The following is a 23,258-nucleotide window of genomic DNA, read 5'->3' on the forward strand; positions in this document are numbered from 1 at the left end:
AAGATAATGTCAAAAATTCCAATTCCAAGGTGCAACAAGGCTAGTGTCATGTCTATCTCGAGTTTGGAAGTCAAACTCTCACTTTGGAGGGTGTTTTAAGGGTGTGCGGCCAACCTTATGAAGGTGTGCGGCCGCACTCCTTCAAGGGATGAACAACATGATGGAACTTGATGAATCAAGGCTTAGATGAAGTGGTTCTTCTAGTACAACAAGCTAAGGGATGGATTACTCACATTTTTAAGCCTTGGGAGGGTTTACGGTTGAAGAGTCTTGAGAGAAAAGGTGTTGTGTGCTGCCAGGATGCTAAAGGAATGAAGGGAAAGGGGTCTACCCTTTATATAGGGGTGAGTGTGCTGCCTAGAAGGGAGTGTGCGGCCAAGAGGTGAGTGTGCGGCCGCACACCCATGTGTACGGCCGTACACTCCCCATAAGGGTGTGTATGGCCCGATTTTGACGCTATCTGACTTGCTGACTCATTCCTAAACTCAACCTTGGTCATACTCAAGCTTAGAACACTTAAATGAACCCTTAAACAGCACGAGAAGTCAACCAAACAAGTTTAACATTGATTGAATTGGACTAAGTGTACGAGATAGAAGTTTCGGGTTGTCACACTCTTCCTCTTCTTTCATTTTCCTTACCCGATTGCCAAGACAGGGGTCGCGGTAGGAGTAGGAGTGGTAACAACCGACTTACCCTTGAGACCACTTTCGGCGGTCTTCAAGAGTCCTTGAAGTTTGCTGAGTGTAACTTCCTCGTTGTTCATGTGGTATGTCATTCGGAATTGATCATAACACGAAGGTAAGGAGTGCAAAATGATGTCAATTGCCAACTCTTTAGGGAAGTTCACATTTAGTTTCAGCAAACGGTCCACATACCTTTGCATTTTCTGCATGTGGCCCGTGATGGGTTTACCATCCTTTATTCGGGTTGTTATCATGGAGGAGATAATTTCATACCGCTCTTGACGAGCACTCTGATGGTAGCGGTCCATCAAGTCCTGGTGCATCTCAAAAGGGTAATAGTCCTCATAGGACTTTAGGAGATCGGCTGTCATTGAGGCCAACATGATACATACCACGCTGGTAGCATCTCTCTCATGTGCTCGGAATTCAGCGATCTCCTCTGGAGTAGCAGACGACTCATCAAGTTCCTTAAGCTCCTTGTCGAGGACATATTCCTTGTCCTCATAACGAGTGACCATCCTGATGTTCCTGATCCAATCCATAAAGTTGGATCCATAGAAGATGACTCTCCCACAAAGGTTCATGAGAGAGAAGGAGCCGGTAGGGTTTGAGCCAGAAGCAGCATTGTTGGAAGACATCTGAAAAGGAAGAAAGACAAGTTTAGATTAGATATAAAGATAGCCCTTAATAAGACACCCAAATGTAATATTAAGGCTAGGACCCAACACAATATTTTATAACATAGAAGAGGGATGTCGTAATCCAAGCTATAAAATATTTGAAGTTAGGTGAATGAGGATTCACCAAATTCCACCATGAAAAACGAAATAAATTATTAGGTTTTAATTGGTTTTGAAACTCCTAGATTCTTTGAGATTCATTGAACTTTTCAATGGCATGTTTCAATCTCGAGTGTGCCCTTCAAGTTTTGTGACTGGGATGCCGAGGATCACAAAACAAGGTGTGAAGTAACCATGCAAATTACTTGGTACTCTTAATGTTTATCACTCAACCGATATGCCGGTTAACCACACGTGCTCCACCGATCTATGATAAACCTTAAGCCACCCTTTGTCGACCTTGTTAAGTCCAGGTTAGTGTGCCGGTTAACCACACACGCTCCACTAACAACATAAGCAAAGTGCAAAGTGTAATTTCATGGCTTAGCACCTTATTCACATTTTCCTAAAGTAACTAAGATAGGGAATTTATAAAACATTTAGTTACTTTACATTCATCATACTTTTAATGAGGATTAAAGTCATTGTCCTACCCGTTCGGCTAACGACCTTCCACCAGTCAAAGAAGCGGTGGGTGAGAGTGGACACCCATTAAGCTACCATTTTATAGGCAACAACCTTATACCCCCCCTTATAGACCAGCTTCGTGAATGAGACCTACTAACGGTAAAACAACTTGTTCTTATACATATATATATATATATATATATATATATATATATATATATATATATATATATATATATTATTAACTTATAATATTATAAAGTATAAGGGTTGAATTTTAACTTTTAAAATTCTAAGGATTGGAACTAAAGTTTTTAAGATGACTTTACATGTTCCAAAACTTGAGGGCAAGTTTTGTAACTTTCAAAACTTTTCAACTTTCATAACTTATGAGTTAATTGTTTATTAAAATGAGAGGCCTTTCATTTTATGTAACCTATGTGTTCATTTAATGGACTTTAAAAGAATGACTTTTGGTAATCCATAACTTGAGGACAAATTATGGATTCCATTAAAACACATAATGATCAAGAATTAATTAACAAACAACTTTGCAAATAATTCCTATGATCTTCTAAACTCATAAGTTCATGAACATGCATATCAACAATTTCAAGAATCATAAATAAACCATACAAAACTTGAAATTTTGATAATAGCCATTGAAAATGGATTAGCATAAACATTACACCATCTAAAACAAGTTTTATAAGACCAAAACAATTTATGGTAATGTTTCTAGTCCATTTCCAGCAGCCAAACTCGAAAAACTGCAAACTGGAAGACAAACTCGTTGAGTTCTCTAACAAACTCGTCGAGTTCATGTATTAACTCATGAACTCGGCGAGTTTTTGGCCAGAACTCATCGAGTTTTCCAGTCTGGGCAGATTTAGGTTTTGGAAGAACAAGTTTGCATCAAGTATCAAGAAAACAAGCCTAGGCTCTGATACCACTGAAGGGTTTTGAGCATTCTAACACTCTTATGGTGTACATGCAACCCTAGAAACCTTGGATCTATGTTTTCTCTAAGATACATTCAAATAATAATTTTCCAAGGTTTACTTCCTAACTAGCATGTTAAGAGGTACTTGAATCATAAAACACTAGTAGAAGAACATACCTTTTGTTGCTTGGATTCCTTGAGAACCTTGTGAGCCTCGTACCTCAAGTGTGATGCCTCAAATGTCTCACACAACACCACAACACTTGGAATAACCTTGAGAGAAGTTCACAACACTCAAAATTGGCTAGCCCTCTAGTTCTTCCCTTAGTAGTCCCGATATTGCTAGTCATGGGGTCCTTTTATAGTTGTGTCACAAGTAGGGTTACAACATGTAAACCCTAATTGACATGGCTTTCCATATTCCATGATCCATGGGTTTATAACCTCCATGGACTATCCATGGAGCACCTTATGGGTTTTAGCCCAATTCAATAAACCATGGATCATTAGCCCACTATAAAAGAATAGATGATTTACACAATCAACCCCATATATTTAATTAGTCTCCTTTTGATCACTTAATTAATTCCAAATTAATTCTTTGATCAATACTAATTAAATAATATTATTAATATATTAGAACTTATAATATATTAATAATCCTTAAGTGCCCTTTCTCTCATTTAGTCTATCCAAGTGTTGCAATGCCATGCAACCCAAATGGACCATGCCAACCGGGTCAAGTACATACAAGAAATAGTTATGGAATTAGACACCTTATCCAACACTTTCCACGCTTCACAGTTACGGAAGTGTGTTCTGGATGAGGAGGCGGTCGTGTCATTAGATGATATTTAGGTCGATGAGCGCCTGAATTATGTAGAGAGGCCGGTAGCCGTTCTGGAACGGAAAGTGAAGGTTCTACAAAACAAGGAAGTACCTTTGGTAAAGGTACAATGGGAGCACCGGAGGGGATATGAGTGGACTTGGTAGTCGGAGGCCGAGATGCGGGAGCATTATCCGGAGTTGTTCACCGCAGCAGACTTCGAGGACGAAGTCTAGTTCAAGTGGGGGAGAATTGTAGCACCCCGACTCTCAGGTACAAACTTTCAGTCTTATATTTCCATTGAAAAGGTCGAATCGACGAGTTGGATGCCCTGACTCGTCAAGTAGGCACGGTTTTGTTCACGGGTCTTAAGTGACCGACTCGACGAGTCGGAGGACAGACTCGACGAGTTGGAGCTGGAATGAGAAAACCCTAATTTCAGGGTTTGCACCCTATTTAAAGGACCTTAAGTCCCTCCTTTAAGCCCCCTTATCACTTGTTGACGGCTAAAAGGAAACCCTAATCGATCTAGACTCCATTCTTGAGTGTGTGAGGAACTAAAGTGTGTTGTGGTGCTTTCATTAAGAGAACTCAAAGATCTAGAGGCTTGGATTGAAGAAGAGGAAGTGGATCTGCCATCTACATCGTTTTGGGAGCTAGCTTGAGGTAAAAAGCATGTAACTTGACCCTTTCATACTTAGATCTCTTTATGTTAAGATTAGGGCCATTTTAGCTTGTTTGGTGTTTCATTTTGGGTAATGATCATGATCTGAAGTTGCATCTTCAGATCTAGACTCATCTTGGTTCATATGGTCATAAAGTTTCAGCCTTTAGCAAAATAATGCCTTATCCTCACTTAGAACCTCTTCTCTAGCTTGATTTTGGCCATTTACACCTTGCATGTACGTAAAGTTTGCAACTTTACATAGGAAGTATGCTCTAGGAACTCATATCTGCAAAATGGAGCTTTGGGGTGGCTTATAGGCATCTGAATGGAGAACGGACTGAAGAGACTCGACAAGTTGCATGGCCAACACGGTGAGTCCGATGAAGATTGGCCTTGAAGGTTTTTGCATGGACTTGGCGAGTCAGTAGGGTGGCTCGACGAGCCAGTTAGGGTTTCCTCGACTTCAGATTACGCATAGACTCGACGAGTTGGTGGTAAACTCGTCGAGTCAGTGAGGGTTTTATGACCTTTTGAACCCTTAAGGAACTCGACGAGTTGCTAGTTGCACTCGGCGAGTTGGGTCAACATGGACTGTTGACTTTGACTTTGACCAATGATTGACCAGTTGACCTCTGGGGGTATTTTGGTAATTTGGAAATTTATGGAAATGGTCTTATGGTAAATATAGGTGGTGGAGTTAGTGACGGTGGTTCGAGAATTTAAGCTTATCATTTCAGTTCGATAGTTGTGAGGTGAGTTTTCCTCACTATGCTCAAGGTTCTAAGGCACCAAGGTCGGCCCTTTTGATTGTTACTCTGGTATGTTATGCTAGTATGAGTTGTTAGATTAGCATCCCAGTAGATAGTATGGTATTATGTTGCTATGATCTGTAGATCAGTATCATGTTAGATAGGATGATGTTATGCTAGTATGATCGGTTAGATCGGTTTGTATGTCTATAGAATGCTATGAGATTATCTGATATATGTGCACATGTTGATTAGTGGTTGAGGCTCCTCTGCTTTGTGCGAGAGCCAACAGACCTGGGCATTCCAACTCGATGGTTGTGGGCCATGAGTATTCCATCCCGAGGATGATTGGACTCGTAGTATGAGGGCATTCCAACCCCATGGTTGTGGGCCTGGGGTATTCCATCCCGAGGATGACTGGACCTATAGTATGAGTGGCATTCCAACCCAATGGTTGAGGGCCTGGGGTATTCCAACCCGATGGTTGATTGGACCCATAGTATGTTGTTTGTGTTATATGTATGTTGATGTGCGTATGGGTATTTTAGGGAAACTCACTAAGCTTCGGGCTTACAGCTGTTGATTTTGTTTCAGGTACTTCTGATGATCATGGGAAGGCGAAGGCATGATCATACACGTCCTGTTGTTTATGATTTGATTCTGGGATATTTTGACACTTAACTATTTTGGAAACATCTTTTGTAATAATTAATGGTTTTGGAATATTTTTAAAAGTTCAAATTTGGCATGATTTTTATGGATGTTACATGGGTCTTGTGCTTCCAGTAGTACAGGCCCATACTACCTTCTGCACCTACGCGCATTTGTATTAGAGGATCATCACAACCACCCTAACAACACTTCCTAGAGAAATGCTAGACATTCCTCGACCGGTCGGTTGACCCCACATAACTCATCCATGAAACTTCCACCAACCCTGCAGCACTCATGTATGCTAATCATACATAACATTGGATCCTATAGACAGTCGAATACTTGATTCTGCCCTATGCCCACAACCAAACAAGGAACATGAAATAAGTCTAAATCAAACATTCTCAGGCTATAAAATCTTAGTTATGTATAATTTTTTATGCATACACTAAGCAACTACAATAATGATGTCAATTTCATATAAGGAGAACCCTAAGCTATCAGGCATCATATAATCAGGCAATTCTATCGTGTGATTCCTAAAGATTCCTAGCCTATCACTAGCATGTTGTTCTAACATATCACAATATCAAATAACAGTGTGGTAATTTGGGTCTACTTACTGGCTCCGACTGATCGTACACATCACATCCTCTCTTGATTAATTTTGAAAACAATTTTTTAAACAAATCATTTTTAAAACCTTTGTATTTTCCTTAGTTTGAGACTGGATTCAAACGGGTGTTCCTCCAATTCACTCAAACCAAGGCTTTGATACCAACTTGTAACATCCCAAAAATACCAACAAATTTAAACTTTTAAAAACAACTCATAGTCATAAAATGTTTACAAAATCATTGTTTCCAAATTTTTTGTCCATATCAGAGCATCCCAAAATCATAAGCCAAAAACAGAGGATGTATATGGTCACACCTCCGCCTTTCCGCGATCATCAGAAGTACCTTAAAAAACACCTAAAAACTGTAAGCCAAAGTTTAGTGAGTTACCCCAAAGTACCACTACATACAACATGCATAACTGAGCCTTCTACCTGATTGGACCGCCTCTCAGGTCTTACAATCTATCTAGGCTACTCCCGAGCCTTCGGCATGACTGGACCGCCTCGCAGGGCCTACAACCTATCCAGATCGCTCGCCGGGCCTTCGGCCTGACTGGACCGCCTCGTAGGGCCTACAGCCTATCCGGACCGCTCGACGGGCCTTGGGCCTGACTGGACCGCCTCGCAAGGCCTACAGTCTATCCGGACCGCCCCGGGTATCTTGGCCTTCAGCACAAAGTAGGACCGCCTCAACCGAACCACACATAACATGTCGACATATACATAACAGATAAACATATAACCAGTCAACAGACAAACAAGTATATCTACAGATCACTACCGCATGCTAACATCCCATAAGCCAGGATACCGATCTAACAGATCACTACAGCACAACAACATACGGTAAACCAGGATATCAATCCAAAGGGCCAACCTTGGTTCCTTCGACCTGTAAGTACAGTGAAGAAAGCTCACCTCACAGTTTGAACAATAGTTGATTAAGTCCCAACTCTGAATCTCAGCTCTAACCGACACTTATTCATCCAAATGACCAATTCTCAAACACCATTCAAAATACCGAAAATACCTCTTAGTCAAACTTGGTTAAATTCAAAGTCAATTGAGTCAACCCAGCTAAGTCAACATAGAGTGCGTACGTGGGGCTTACTCCTAAGGTACGTGGGGCGTACTCGAGCATTGACCACCATCGGGGTGGTTAACCACGTACGTGCCGCGTACTTAGATTACGCAGGGCATACGCCCAGTCTTCCCAAAAGCTCATTAAGAGCTTAATGCCTTAAGCTCTTATGTCAAATTTCCAGATCCAAGGTCAAATCATCCTCAAGAGTCATAAAGTTTCCAACTTTATGACTTTGCATGTACATTAAGTGATTAACTCAATATCTTAACACATTAAGTCCTTCTAAAGAATGCATGGAGCAAAACCAACCATTAAGACCCCATTTTATGACTCAAGACCCTTCTAAAGGTCTGAAAGGACGACTTATTGGGTCAAGAAAATGCTATTCTCATGAAACACCACATTTAGGACAAAAAGAACCTAAAACCAAGCCTAAATAAGATCTAAATGAAACTTCACCAAGTTCAGAACTTTATACCTCCAAGTGATGCCAAATGAGGGTGTGTTTCTGGATCTAAAGTGTTTCACTCCTTCAAGATGGTCTCTACTTCCTTCCATCTTCTTCAAAGGCATAAAACACACACACACACACACAAGCTTAGAAATGTTTCACAAGGTGGATTAGGGTTGCAAGGTTATTTGAAAGGATGGAGGCTGATGGAAGGAGCCAAAGTTGTTGTTAATTGTTATGGAGAATTTGGAGAAACTTATGGAGAACATGGAGAAACTTATGTCAATATGGACGAAGTATTATGTTGAAAGTATAAAAATGTTTACTGTTAGTGGTGAAATTATAAAACGGTTAATTGTTAGTGTTAGAAGTCTAAAATTGTTAATTGTTATTCATAGTATATAAACTAATGTGGTCAAACTCTAAACTTCAAAAAGTGTAATGCGAAATTATGAAATGCACAAAAGACATTGTTCACAAACGCTAGGACTTTTAATATATGTATATAATAAATAGGGTTCAAACCCTAAAGATTAGGGTTTGGAACTTCACCGTGTATGTCATGCGTACACAAAGCGTACCCCCAACGTACGTGACTCCACCCCAGAAAATCCAAAGTGGCACAAACAGTCCCTCTCATCCAAAATTCTTACATTACAAGGACCAAAATGCAATAAATCTCAATATAAGTGTCAAAGATGAAAGTACGTCAAAACACGATGTTATAATAATATACAAACACACCGTTTGATGAGTTAAAGCTTAGAATGTTGATAATAGAGTTTTAGGTTTTGATTTGCATTTCAAGTTATGGTTTTCAATTTATATGTCTTTTTGGTATTGATTTTCTTTTCCTGCAAGGATTGTGATGCATTTGGTTGTGGCAGTGGAAATTTTGATGAAGAGACAGTGGGTTGTGGTGTTGATTCGCCGAAGTTGAAGGACCGAAAAAAGAAGGGATGGTGAAGACGTCGATGCCACTAAAGATGGAAAGGAAATAGAAGTTGAGGAGGATGAGAGATGGGATGGTGATTGGTGGGACCCAGATTAAATTTCTCAAATGTGGTTTCAAGTTTAGGTTGAGTAGATACAGATATGTGGGGTCAATTAATTTTTTTAAATATATAAAAAATAAATACATAAATAAGAAAATTAATTAAAAAATAAATTAATAAGGGCACAATAGTCTTTTTAGGTAAGACAGGACCATGCACGCAACAAAAATAAACAGTAAGGACTATCCAAGTTAAAAACATAAGTTAGGGATCAAACGTGCAAATTACCCCAAACCACAAGCACAATTCGTGTAATTTACTCTTACCTTTTCATTTTGTTCATATTTAGGTAACTTCTTTTTTTGTACACATCTAGGTAACTAACTTGTTGAAAGTGTTCACATATGACCATTATGACCGGATGTAACCTGCTACAGTCGGTCATAATGGTCATATGTGAACGTTTCCAAAAAGTTTGTTACTTAGATGTGTACAAAAAAAAATAGTTACCCAGATGTGAACAAACCGAAAAATTAATTACCATAATAAGTCGTTAAGAAATGACATTATCATATATTTGATTAGTCATTAATAGTTAAAAATAGGTATAAATCTAAATCTGAATTTATTTTTATTATCATATAATATATATATATATATATATATATATATATATATATATATATATATATATATATATATATATATATATATATATATATATATATATTGAACAACCACATTTTTATAAAGAAAAACTAGCAAAAGTTAGAAATCAAAAACCAATTACAAAGAGTCATATAAAAATGGAGGGTTTTGCAACCACTAGGTCCAAGATATGCTGCTTTTGCTATTTCTACTAGAAAACCAATTAAAAGAATGAATGACCATGTTTTCAAAAATATGAATTTTTTGCATGTTGTACGTCTTGAACACCTCACTGTTCCTGTAAGCTCAAATAACCCAGATTGAGGTGTTAATAATAACTTCAAGCTTTCTTCTTTTTGACGGATTAGAAGGAATGGCATCCATCCATTCCAATATCTCTACAAAATTTGCAAACAAAGGAAAAGGGAGATGAAGCCACTTAAACACTTTATTCCAAATTTCCTTTGCCACATCACAACTAACAAACACATCACTACATACTTCAATCTGAGTAGAGCATAAATGACAAAGCAAAAAAAATCATGTCTACACCCCTGTAAGCTAAATTATAACGAGTGGGAAGTCTATTCAGAATAGTTCTCCAAAGATGAATATTAACTTTGATAGGAACTAGCCTACACCATCGCGACTGAATCATGCATTCCTGCAATAAAATGGAATCAATATATTTTCTAGTGTTATTAACAGTAAAGCCTTCATTTGGATCAACACCCCACTCCCAACTATCTGCCTGGTCGACACACATAACATGAGAAAGAACTCTAGTCAAGGCCGAAAACTGAGAGGTCATGCTTCCACCATCACGTAATTGGCGACTCCATCTCCAAACCCAACCACTTGCATTCCATCTATCTACCACCGAACAATCTTTATCCTCCTTCAACGCAAAAAGTCATGTAAAACGAGAAGAAAGCCTCACATTATCAATCCAGATGTCCTTCCAAAAACGAGTATTTCTTCTGTTACCAACTTTTCTAATAAAAAAAGAGTGCAAAATAATATGAAGAGAATCAAGCTTATCATAAAGCTTTACAAGATTAGCCCAAACCCTCCTCCTCTTGGTTTTGAAGAAGACTCACCTAACCCGCCATGCATTTCTTCTGTTACCAACTTTTCTTCTGTTATCAATCCAGATGTCCTTCCAAAAACGAGTATTTCTTCTGTTACCAACTTTTCTAATAAAAAAAGAGTGCAAAATAATATGAAGAGAATCAAGCTTATCATAAAGCTTTACAAGATTAGCCCAAACCCTCCTCCTCTTGGTTTTGAAGAAGACTCACCTAACCCGCCATGCATTCCATGAATGTTATGGATCACCTTAACCCAAAGATCGTGGTTTTCATTGTAGAAACGCCATCTCCACTTTAAGAGCAAAGCCAAATTAAAAGCTTTAAAACTTCCAATATCCAGTCCACCTCTATCCTTAGAATTTAACACTTGGTTCCATGTAACCCAATGTATCTTTCTCTCATACTACTAACACCCCAAAAAAATATGAACGTAGAGACTCAAGATAAGAATTCACAATATTCGGCATTTTAAACACAGACATGTAATAAATCCCAATGTTATTAAGGATGGACTTTATTAATGTAAGCCTTCCACCCACAGGAATCAAGTTCACCTTCCAGTTTGACAAACACTTATCAAATTTTTTTAAGGACTTTATTCCAATTATCAACACGATTCATGTTTGCACCTACTAGTAACCCAAGGTAAAAAAAAAAGGTAGACTTGCATGCGCACATCCGGTGGTAACAGCCATCCCTTCCACTTGTTAAAAAGAAAGACCAATCCCAATAAGGTTAGATTTCTGGAGATTCAATTTAAGACCTGACACCAAATAAAAACAATTGAGAATAGTAACCATATTTGTAATATTTTGTTCATCCCACTCTCCCAAGAACAATGCGTCGTCAGCATAGAAAATGTGAGACATAACAAAACCTCCATCTCCAATCAATGCACCCCGAAAAAAACTTGGCTCACAGCATCCTTTATCGCCACATGCAGACCTTTCATGACGAGAATAAAAAGGAAGCGGGATAAAGGTTCACCTTGACGAAGGCTCTCTGAGGGGAGAACTCCTTTGTGGGGCTTCCATTGATAAGAATTGAGGTACAAGACGACACCAAACGAACTTTAATCCATTGAATCCATTTATGATCAAACCCCATGAAAGACATAATCTGATATAAATACTCCAAACTCACTGAATCGTATGCCTTATCAAAATCCACTTTAAGGATCATTAAGTTCTTCTTTTTTCTTTTATACCACTGAATAATCTCGTTCACCATCAATGAACCATCAAGGATCTGTCTGCCTTTAACAAAAGCAGACTGCACAGGATTCACAAGATCATCAATCACCAATGTCAATCTATTTGCAAGAAGCTTTGCAATAATTTTATATTGCACACCAATTAAACTGATCGGTACATAATCTTTGCAGTTCAAAGGACTATCTCCTTTTGGGATTAAAGTGATGAAAGATGAGTTGCATCCATTTGGGATCATGGTCGTGTCAAAGAATTCATCAACAAAGTTACATATGTCGGACTTCATGAGATCCCAAAACATTTTTATAAATCAAAAAGAAAAATCATCAGGGCAGGAGCCCTATCACTACCACATGACCAGATAGCAGCACAAATTTCATCTTCAGTGAACCTCGCAAGCAACATCTCCTTAAAGCCCGAGGAGAGTTGTCTGATCCGAGAGTTTGGATGAGGGGAAAAAACACCCGAAAAAACTTTAGATTTTTCTTTATAGAACCGAAAAAATTGATCCTTAACATTAGAGGATCAACAACCCAAGAACCATCAACCAGTAAGCCCGAAATTGCCAGCTTTCTTCTTTTTCTTTTAAGCATACTATGAAAAAAGTTTGAATATATATTTGTCTTATCATATATTTAAAATAATTAAGATGGTTTATAATAAATTATCGTAAGAATCACTCCCTCCATCCCAAAATTATTGTCCAACTTACTATTTTAGTTTGTCCCAAAAATATTGTCCACTACTAAAAGTAGATATACATTTTTACCATATTACCCCTAACATTTAATAAAATAAACTTGAATAATTACAAATGCACATTTCCCATTGTTTTTAGACAAGGACAAGAGGGTCATTTTATTCAAAAAGACAAAACTAATGATTGCTTTTCTTAATTCGTGTGTTTTTTGTCTGTGGACAATAATTTTGGAACGGACGAAGGGAGTATTATATTATGGAGTTATAACTTATTTTTTGGACGGTAAAGTTTTTTTTGAAAGCGATTGCAATTTTAGAAATGACATTCTAAATTTCAAACCGTCAAGTAATGCCCACTTGACGTTTACTTTTTGTTTCTATTAAATTACATAAATACTCCTTATGATCTCCTAGTTTATGTAGGTTTTGTCCATGATTTTGATTTGTTGCACTTTTGTTCCTTATTTCATTTCTATGTTACACCTTCGTCTTGTAACACGTGGTTTAATTTGGAAAGGTTTTATGCATGGACTCGGCGAGTTGGGAGATCAACTCGTCGATTAGGGTCGTGGTATCATGGAACGCGGGACGGGACTGACTCGGCGAGTCCGAGCTGCTTAAAGAAAACCCTAAATTTTGGGGTTTGCCCCCTATATAAACGACATTATATGCCTTTGTAGCCTCCCTTAGCATCATAAGAGATCGTTTACGGCCGCAAACACTTGGGTGTGTGAAGTAAGAGCTTTAGGAGCTTAAATCTTGGGGTTGTGGAAGGAATTCCAAGCTTGAAGAAGAAGTATCAAGGGGAAAACACTAGATCTAGCATCTAGTTCGTCTTGGGCATTGTATTAAGGTATGAATCTGTTACCTTAAGCCTAGATTCTATTTGAGAGTTGTGACCAACGTTGAGGAAATGGAAGCAAGCTTAGATCTGGACCTACCACAAGGATATGGTTCCAGATCTGGACTTTCTTAGGTCCCAAATATCATAAAGTCACACCTTTTTATAAGCTTATCCCCTCTCCATGCATTAAAACCTTGTTTGAAGGTTATTTTTGGTGTTATGGCCATGTGAGGCTATGCATGCACGTAAAGTTTGCAAATTTACATGACATCTTCACTAGGAAAGTATGGATCTGAAGTTTGAAACCTTAAATCCCACTGGAAAGAACCGAAGATGTGAGAACTCGTCGAGTCCCTCTGGTGACTTTGCGAGTCGAGAGGGTTTTCTCATTCACGGCCAAGGGTTCACGGCCATGGGTTCACGACCAAGGGTTCACGACCAAGGGTTCACGGCCATGGGTTCACGGTCAGGGGTGTACGATTGGTAGTTTATGGTCGTGAACATCAAGGAACTCGACGAGTCACTCGGCGAGTCGATGAGTAAGCAGGGAACCCAACGAGTGACTGATTGTACTCGACGAGTCAAGGTCAATATGGACTGTTAACCTTGACTATAGACCTTGACTTTGACCAGGGTTGACCCTGGGGGTATTTATGGGTTCATGTTGAGTTATTTACTCATTGAATATAGGAAGTTTGGGAGGAGCAGCGTGGGATATATCTGTTTTCAGTTCGCCAGTTCAGCCTTTGTGAGGTGAGTCTTCTCACCATACCCATAGGTCTAAGGCACCAAGGCCGGCCCATTATGTGATTATGTTATATGTGTTGGTCATTATGTGATTTGATATGATATGTGATTTGTTATGATATGTGGTTGTGTGTTTTTGCATGGAAGACCCCGGGGGGAGCCCGTGGCATTGGATATGAGACCATGTGGGGTAGCCCATGGCATTCCTAGGTAAAGACCATGTGGGGGAGCCCATGACATTGGATGTAAGACCATGTGGGGTAGCCCATGGCAGTCCTAGGTAAAGACCATGTGGGGTAGCCCATGACATTCTTACAGGTTTTATGTATGCATGGCTTATGTGTTATGTGCTTAGCTTTGATTAGCTAACAGGATATGTGTATGTGTGTGGTATGCTTTGGGGGACTCACTAAGCATTTGCTTACAGTTTGTGGATTTGTTTCAGGTTCATCTGAACCCAAGGGCAAGGGCAAAGCTTGATGGCGCGGCGTGCACTCTCTCTCAGGAGATTTTATGGGACACTCTGATATTTGAAAATAAAGTTGTAATGAATATGGATTTGAAACAATTGTTTTGGAATTTCTTGATTTATGGAAATGTGTTTGGTTAATTAAAAATGAAAAAAATTTCTTTGAAAATCGGGTCGTTACACGTCTGTTGACCTAATGGCTGTTAGATGGCATCCATTAAGCCTCATCATGTGTTATGCCCATGAGGATAGAATGATCTTTCCCCCTTCTAACTCATTTTTAGAATATGTTTGATACCTTCAATCAAAATAAAGTTCAATCAAACCATCCCTAATCAGTAATCATCCAGTTGAGCTTTCAAACACCGGGTACCAATCATCTTCACCACCATAACGTGGAGTATGCAAAGTAAATTCTTTGACTTAGATGTTAATCATCACTATGATTTATATTCTTTTTTTCTCACCGTTGAATCTTTATTTGTAGAGCACCTATGGTTTTCTTTTATTTTCTTTTTCTTTTTGATTTTTATGTAAGGATAAGATAACATCTTCAACACAAAAATACATCATCGTGGGATGTTCACTTTGTTCCTAGGTAGAAGATACATTAACGGTCATGTAAACCGTTTTAATGTCATTGACATTGAGGACTTTTAAATGTATAATTAACCTTTATATGATGATAAAAGAACTAAGTTATAATGAAAGAAGCCTTATTCACTATCATTTCATGATTCCCCATGGCGATTTGGACTTTAGTCTTCTAGCTATAGGAAATTACAAAGATGTTATTGCTTTGTTTAAGTTTGTAGACAAACACATGGAAATCAGAGTTTACACAAAACATGGGACATCATATTGTCTAAGTGTGTTATTGAAAAATTAGAGATTCCTAAAGCATGAGACAATTCCAAAACTATTATTCTCATTTCTCAATAGTCATTTTAATGCTGAAAGTATTGGTATTTTGGTAGTGGTTTGGTAATTCTATTAGTAACGATTCTGATGAAGGGAAAGAAGATGCAATCGTGGAAACTCAATGAGGTTTGAAGATTGCTTATGTTTGATACTTTTATTTTAACTTGGTTGTTTATTGTACTTTGTTAATGATTTGTAGGTCAATTTTACAATGGTTTAAGGGTTTACTATGTCTTATGTTATGTAACTTTTAAATGAAAATGCGTTATTGATGTTTTGGTTAATGAAATGTTATATAAAGTGGTTATTGTTATTGTAATGTCCATTGTTGTGGTTTGATTTTATTGCAAATTGTCATAGTTATGGTAGGCTGAGTTCATGGTTTGTCAGTTGGCAATTGATTCTTGTTTGCTAGTTTACACCAATACATCAGTTGGTATGAGGGACCATTTACAATGATGTGTATTATAGGTGTATGTTTTTAGGTGATATATTTACGTTTAATTTATGAATTCACAACAATTGTCTTGGTTATAATATGTACATTCTTAGTTCATGGATTACCAATTAGCATGCTTTTATCCCATGGTCATGGTATGTTTAGTTCATTTATTGCTAGTTGGCAATTGGTATTTATATAGTTAGTTCATGTATTGCCAAAATTGTCGCATTTTCCCAACGTTGTAGGTATTCATGTGTGTTCCTAGTGTTTTTGTGCGAACTAAATTTATTATCAGTTATGCTACTTTTGTGTGTATTCTAGGTGTTTATGTGTTATTGATCCTTTATGTTATCAAAGACGAGTAACATGATGAATAATGAAGAAGGAAAAAAAAAGGAGATATAAAATGACCAAAATACCTTGATGTGAGATGCAATCTTAACAGTGGTTAGCCTAAAGGACTAAAGATGTAAAAAGAATATAAAATAGTGACTAAAACTGCAACAAATCAATCTTGTGGACTACACCTATAGGATTTTAGAAAACACAAATACCATTTCTATAATTTACTTTTAGTTTTACTTTCATATTGATCATCTATCTTCATCATATAACTCTTTAGTTTGACTTCAGTATTTTGTTCATTCATTTTTAGTTTTTAAAATTAAATAAATTATTAAAAAAAAGTAAATTCAAATAGATTAACCGATTTCATATCAAATCAGCAGCTTCTAATCTAGTTTATTTAATTAAATAAAATGATTGAACTGATCCATTCAATTGGTTGAAAATAACAATTATTTTTAATTGAACTTGATGGAATTAAGTGGATATTTAATTGACCAAAAAGCCCATGAATCTTGCTGCAAATATAAATTTCCACCCAACTTCTACCAAAAACAACAGCTGTTCTATGTGTGTAAGCAATAAGCTTTTCACATGTGTCCGTCCAATCCAACATCCTTTTCTGGAAGCTTTTCACATGCCTCCAATCCCCTTTCCGTTTTTGGTAGAAAGTAGGCATTGTACTATTATTCTTTCCTTTCTTTATTTAATTTTAAATGTTTTTTGTTCAGAAAAATATTATATGCATAAATATTGAGTTTTTATTTAATAATAAATAATTATTCTATTTTTCTGATATTAGTGGATAAGATTTTTTTTTTCTATGACTATTTTAAATGACAACAAGTTAATAAATATTTAAATAAAAGAATTTGGTAATTGTTTGAAATGTAAATTCTAAATAATAGCTTTCATGAATTAAGATCAAATCCAATTGATTGATGTTCAAATTCTGGTATTACTCCGTCTTTATGGTTATGGTGGTTTGTCTGTTGTGACTCCAGGACATGAGGCATAACCTCATGTTTGTAACGAGAATTAGTCGTTACGCAAAAGTTGACCCGAAACCCTGGTTAGGGAAGTTACCTTTTAAAAAAAATTAAGATCAAAATCTGTTCTTATGAATTTGTTATATAGCAAATAATGAAGGCTTATTGGAATTTGATATGAGCTATGATTTTTTACGAAATATTTAAATTAAAATATGTTTAATATAAATATGTATGTACTGTTTACCAATATCTATGTTGAATAATTATAAGTTCATAAATATAAAATCCTTAGATAATTCTTTTTTAGGGAAATGGATGACACACTTTGGCAAATGATATGGAAAGGAAAAAAAAAAGACAAATACAGTTATAATGATATGTGGTTTGCAATCATTTTTCATAAAATAATCATAAATATCACAGTGAAATTCCTGCAAAATCACTTTTGCAACAAAATTGAGTTGTTGAATGGTTCTAGTGAAAGGAAATTAGAAATAAGAAAGAAAGGAAAATTGGTGTTCTTAAGTTTTCGTAAAGGAAGCAGAAAAAAAATGAAATGGAAGGAAAACTTTCCCTAATTTTCATTTCAATTTGGAAGGCTTTGGAAAGAATAAAATGTTTAATATATATATATATATATATATATATATATATATATATATATATATATATATATATATATATATATATATATATATAAACATCTTTTCTAATTCGAAAACACAAAATATAATTTTGATACACTTTCTTTTCTCTTCTTTTCTCTTTCTACCTTCTTTCATATTCTTTTTTCTCTTTTGCTAAAACTCGTTTTTTTTCTTTTGCTAAAACTCGAAAACGACGTAAAACATATGTTTGTAATGCTAATATTCTTTTTTCTTGGCTTATACTTAATTTGCCCCTAAAAGCTAAAACCCAAAAGTATTTTTAAAATTTAAGTTGAGCTTTAGACTTTAGTGCAATGGATATGTAAATGTATTTATATTGATATTTAAATTCTATTTTGTATTAATAATATAATTAATAAACATGATTTTTATTGTTAATTAAACATGAATGAAATTAGAATCATGCAACTATACTCTAATCAATGTATTCTTATTTTTGTCTTCAAAAATTTTAGTAATATACTATTAAAAGAAATTTTCGATCGAAGGCCTCTTACAATTTGAGGTTCTATGCGACTGCACCACCCGCACACCCCAAAACTGTTACCGGTAAATACATAGTGGAAAAGAAATATTTTTATAGAAAGACATCTTATCTTCAAAATAACACTAACATTGAATACATTTTAACAAATATTTTATATAAAATTTTGTTTTAACTTTATAAATAATCAATACCGGATATGCATTATGAAAGCCCACTTAAAATAAATATAAAAGTTATCTTTCCTTTTTTGTATTAGTGAATTTTATTATAACTGGTAAGTTAAATAAATTAATAAATACATGTCTATTGATAAGTCTTTAAGATGTTTATAAATAGTATGAATAACTTTATAAAATATAAAGGTTTATATTTCAATAATACAAGATAACAAATGATAATATGACAATACTATGAACCTTTCATACTTATTATTTAAAAACAGTGAACTGTAGTTTAATTTGTCTGGTCTCACTCCTTTACAACATACCATTTGCAACAATTGACAAAAGTCAAAGAAATTGATGTGCACAAAATATTTTAATCTGCATGTGAAAAGTGATATGTAAAGCGACCCTTTAAAGACATGCTAGTCGCCTAATTGCCTCACACATCATCTCACAGTCTCATTCAGTCTCATTCATGACTCATTCAGTTGGTGTACGAAACTACTAATTTCAAATTCAATCTTCAAATTCATCTTCATTTTCCATTCTTTCAAGTTTCAAGACGCCATGACTACTAACACTAGGTTTCTGGGCTTATACATCACCATCTGTGTATTAGCTTTCATCATCTCAAAGATCACCATAGCTGTCCTCTGCTATTGCCGATGGCAGAAAAAACAGTTCGTCATCCAAGACACCTTTTCTGGTACGTCGTTCTTCTGTTTCTGTTGATTTTTTCTGTTTCGATTTTGACCTAATTTCACAGGTGGAAAGCTGGTACTGTTCAGATCACCTAAGATAAAAACCCTAAAATCGAATGTGTTCTTGAAGAAGACGATGAAACTCACCAACAAGGATCGAATCGGATCCGGAGGTTACGGAATGGTTTACAAATTGACAATTAACGAGTCAACGTCTTTTGCTGTGAAAAAGCTACGAAAAGAAACCGCAGAACACGATCGAGGATTTGAGAGAGAATTGGAAGCAATGGGAGATATAAAGCATCGTAACATTGTTACTCTTTATGGTTATTACAGCGCCCCCAATTTTAATCTCCTCATCTACGAGTTAATGCCTAATGGAAGCTTGGACGTCGTTCTTCATGGTACGAATTTCAACAGTTTTGACTTTTGAAGTTTGATAATTTTGACTTTAAAAGTCAAACTGTTTACGTTATTACAGGAAGAACAATGGAGAAGATGATTGTTCTAGATTGGGATGCAAGATACAAGATTGCATTAGGTGCTGCAAGGGGAATATCATATCTTCATCATGATTGTATCCCTCATATCATTCATAGAGACATCAAATCAAGCAATATTTTGTTGGATGAAAACATGGAAGCTAGGGTTTCTGATTTTGGGTTAGCCACATTGATAGATCAAGACAAGACCCACGTGTCCACTTTAGTAGCCGGTACTTTTGGTTACTTAGCCCCCGGTATGACCTCACTACATTGTAATAAAAACTTTATTGTCATTATCAGCGTTCCATACGTCAGCTAGACACTGTCTGATCTGTCTCCACATATTATAAATCATAATCATTGGCTAGACAGACACAGTCTCATCTGTCTCTATATATAACATCTATCTAATATGATTTAGAACAACGCAATCATTGGCTAGACACAGTCTTATCTGTCTGTATAAATAGTTTGTACGCAGTCATTGGCTAGACACAGTCTTATCTGTCTGTATAAATGGTTTGTTTTCAGAGTATTTTGATACGGGAAGAGCGACAACGAAAGGGGATGTATATAGTTTTGGTGTTGTTTTACTTGAGCTTTTAACTGGAAGAAAACCTACAGATGAATCATTTATCGAGGAGGGGACCCGCCTTGTGACATGGGTAAGTCTTTAAAAGTCAAAGCTTTGACTTTTTTTTATAGGGGTTTGACTTTTGAGTGATGTATTAATTGCAAAGTATGATGTTATAACAGGTGAAAACAGTTGTTGAAGACAAGAAAGAAGAATATGTTCTTGATGAAAGATTAGAGTGTTATCATGCGGATGAAATTAACCATGTATTTAATATAGCGTTAATGTGTTTAGAAACCGAGCCATCTAAAAGACCAAATATGTCTGAAGTTGTAAAGATGCTAGAAAATATTAAAACAGATAAAATTACATGTTCATAAATCATAAATTCGTTATTCTTTTTTTGGAAAGCATAAATATGTAATTTTTTTTCATGTTTATATAAGGAGTGAAGCTAAGCCATTGCTAATTGAAGCTTTTAAGGAAGGAGAAACAGGGTCACGTCCAAAGAACACATCAAAAAGAGATCGTGTCACGTTTTCTGATTCGATTGTAGCTTCTGAAGTCGATGGAATCCCTTCGTTTGATAGATGAATCTGTTCATGACATCATTTTATTTAAGTTGATCGATTATAATAATCCAAATTAGCGATTTTTCATCAAATAGACGTAGAAACGAACCAGAATTTTGGAGGAATCGAGCCAGGTTAAGAAGATGAAGGTTCCTTTCTTCAATGGCCGATTTTGAAAGATATCACGGAAATCGGAGAGAGCGGTTTCATCGATGGCGTTTGGTGATTTGATTCTGGGCGAAATGGCGTCGTTCAAGGCGTCCCAGAAGGTTTTTCCGTCGACGTCTCTGACAAGAACGATCTGTAGCGATTTCTCTAATGGAGCTTCATTTCATGGAAATCCTTAATCCTGTAAGTATTTTACGATTTTCACAAAAGTTCACGTAAGAAAACTGTGATTTACCTTGATAGATTAAGTCGAATAAAGAAGAATCGTCTTGGATCTGAGCTGATGTTCGTCCTTTCCATGCGTCTAACTTATCGATGATTTTAGGGTTTATGTATAGCCCTGCGGCGTACACCTTAACTCCGATTATCGCAAAAACCTTTTCTCGAAACCCTAGAGAGATTAAGCTTTAAGAGAGAGTGAGAGTTGAATATTTGCAAAAACTCAGAATTAGGGCATGAACCTGTTCCGATCAAAGAAAGCGAGCTCGAGCAACCAGGAAGATTCAACAATGTCGGAAATTTGACATTCGTAGCAGGCTCTTCAGCGTAATCTGATACAAATTCTATGATTTTACAGAGTAAGAAGCTTATGGAGAAGAAAGATACAATGATCGAAGTATGAAATTGGGGTAGTTAAACCTGAAGAAGAAGAAGCACCAGCAGCCTTGATGGAGAAGAAAGGAGGGTTGGTAGGGATGAACAGGGAGAAAATGAAATTGAAATTGCTTGATTTTCTTTCTGGAAAACGGATTCTGTTTCTAGGGTTTGAAATTGAATGTGGGGATCCGAAATTGTTATGGGGAAGAGGAAGAAGCGAAACTGATCTGGGAAAGGCTCCAATTCCTGTTGCAACTATCATCTCTTTGAGTGTTCTTGAATCAGTAAAAAAGCAAACTTCAAACCTCTCTGATTCTATCCACTTCACTGGGGCCAGACGCATGAAGCATGATGTGGATAACTTTAATCGGATATTTGTGATTATGATTTTCTGATTTTTGTTTTGATTTTTCTTTAAGCCCTACCTAAAAAAAGAACAAAATGTCATCAAACGATAGTGTAATTGTTAAAAGAAACAGGGGAAATGATCTGCTTTTAACAGAAATTTGAAATTTGCTCAAGATTGTATTTCGATGATTGAATTATATAGGTTACATTTGAAAATCTACAAAGTATATTCTTTGGAATTTGCAAATGAAACGAGAAGTCCAATTTGTTATTGTTGGAAAAACAATGATAATTCTTTTGGAAAATTAAACAATCCGTTGGCATTACACCAGCAATACAAATGAAGTCTATAATAACAGCCACGTTATAGACACTCTAATTCGTTATTTAGCCTAATATTAGTGGACTTTTCAAGGACACAAATTTTGATTTTTGTTAGGCCTTCGTATCAGCCTATTTAGTCGACTTTTCATGAGCCTATAAACAATAAACTAAGACAACATTCCGGTCACTATTCAATTTTCCAATATATAACATTATTATACATATTAAATGTGGATGCGGGCATGCGGATTGTGAACAGTGTCGGTATCCAACCGTGTTATTCTTGGCTTGGCTTGATTTCGGTTGGGTTTCCTTCGCTTCATTTTTCAGCTGGATACGTGTTTGCTTTTCAGTTGTGCTTCGTGTGTTTCTTTTACTAGGTACATGGTGAACTTTTATTTTCTCCACCTGATTTTTGTTGGGGATGACTATCTCCTCCACGATTTTGCATCAACCGAAGAATCCTTCTCCAACTATTCTAATCCTCAAATCTCTGTCGGGTTCCGTTTTGCTCTCATTCATGGAGGTTTTTCGCCGGATTCCATCACCGTTGTTACCCTCTAGTGCGTCTGTTCAACAAACCCTCGAATTTTCGTCGCAGACAAAGTGGTGTAGAAGCGAACATCTCATTCGAGAGAAAGACAACCCTAAGTATCAATTTATTCAAATCAAAGGTCAATTACTCGGTAATTATTATACATATTAATTTTGGATCTCCAAATCGCCGGTAGGTATTGTCTACAACATATTTTCCTCTTCATTGTTCATCATTGATTTTGTGTTGCCTACCAATCGACCTCTCCACCCCATCGTCTCAATCAGGTTCTAAGTCGGATATGT

At 36.4% G+C, this 23,258-nt stretch overlaps 2 protein-coding genes across 3 annotated transcripts; one reads left to right on the plus strand and one right to left on the minus strand.

The window, feature by feature from the left end:
- The first annotated feature begins 19,083 nt into the window (after positions 1 to 19,083).
- On the plus strand, positions 19,084 to 20,826 carry LOC145124422 (Protein kinase superfamily protein). The gene is made up of 5 exons (XM_079059747.1): positions 19,084 to 19,355; positions 19,416 to 19,754; positions 19,832 to 20,089; positions 20,367 to 20,500; positions 20,592 to 20,826. Exons 1-5 carry the CDS (start codon positions 19,217 to 19,219, stop codon positions 20,787 to 20,789), a joined length of 1,068 nt encoding a protein of 355 aa, XP_078915873.1. The 5' UTR covers positions 19,084 to 19,216; the 3' UTR covers positions 20,790 to 20,826.
- Positions 20,731 to 22,089, minus strand: FAP3 (Chalcone-flavanone isomerase family protein). Of its 2 annotated transcripts, none has more exons than XM_079059746.1 (5): positions 21,789 to 22,089; positions 21,611 to 21,700; positions 21,385 to 21,540; positions 21,091 to 21,305; positions 20,731 to 21,005 (listed from the first exon to the last, which is right to left on the minus strand). In XM_079059746.1, exons 1-5 carry the CDS (start codon positions 22,087 to 22,089, stop codon positions 20,847 to 20,849), a joined length of 921 nt encoding a protein of 306 aa, XP_078915872.1. In that variant the 3' UTR covers positions 20,731 to 20,846. The 2 variants fall into 2 exon arrangements, with proteins under 2 accessions (XP_078915872.1, XP_078915871.1); XM_079059745.1 differs by having other exon boundaries at positions 21,611 to 21,712.
- Positions 22,090 to 23,258: the final 1,169 nt, after the last annotated feature.

The sequence above is a fragment of the Lactuca virosa genome, chromosome 7, assembly GCF_052849685.1.
Source record: "Lactuca virosa cultivar CGN04683 chromosome 7, Lactuca_virosa_CGN04683_v6, whole genome shotgun sequence".
Classification (NCBI taxonomy): Eukaryota; Viridiplantae; Streptophyta; class Magnoliopsida; order Asterales; family Asteraceae; genus Lactuca; species Lactuca virosa.

Bases quoted from the DNA above. Each gene is read 5' to 3' on its own strand.
- LOC145124422 (XM_079059747.1), top strand. From the start codon at position 19,217: ATGACTACTAACACTAGGTTTCTGGGCTTATACATCACCATCTGTGTA. The intron at 20,090-20,366 runs GTATGACCTCAC...GTTTGTTTTCAG, and splicing joins TTTTGGTTACTTAGCCCCCG to AGTATTTTGATACGGGAAGA. The intron at 20,501-20,591 runs GTAAGTCTTTAA...ATGTTATAACAG, and splicing joins GGACCCGCCTTGTGACATGG to GTGAAAACAGTTGTTGAAGA.
- FAP3 (XM_079059745.1), bottom strand. From the start codon at position 22,089: ATGCGTCTGGCCCCAGTGAAGTGGATAGAATCAGAGAGGTTTGAAGTT. The intron at 21,541-21,610 runs GTTCATGCCCTA...TAATCTCTCTAG, and splicing joins GCTTTCTTTGATCGGAACAG to GGTTTCGAGAAAAGGTTTTT. The intron at 21,006-21,090 runs GTTCGTTTCTAC...TGTCATGAACAG, and splicing joins TCGATTCCTCCAAAATTCTG to ATTCATCTATCAAACGAAGG.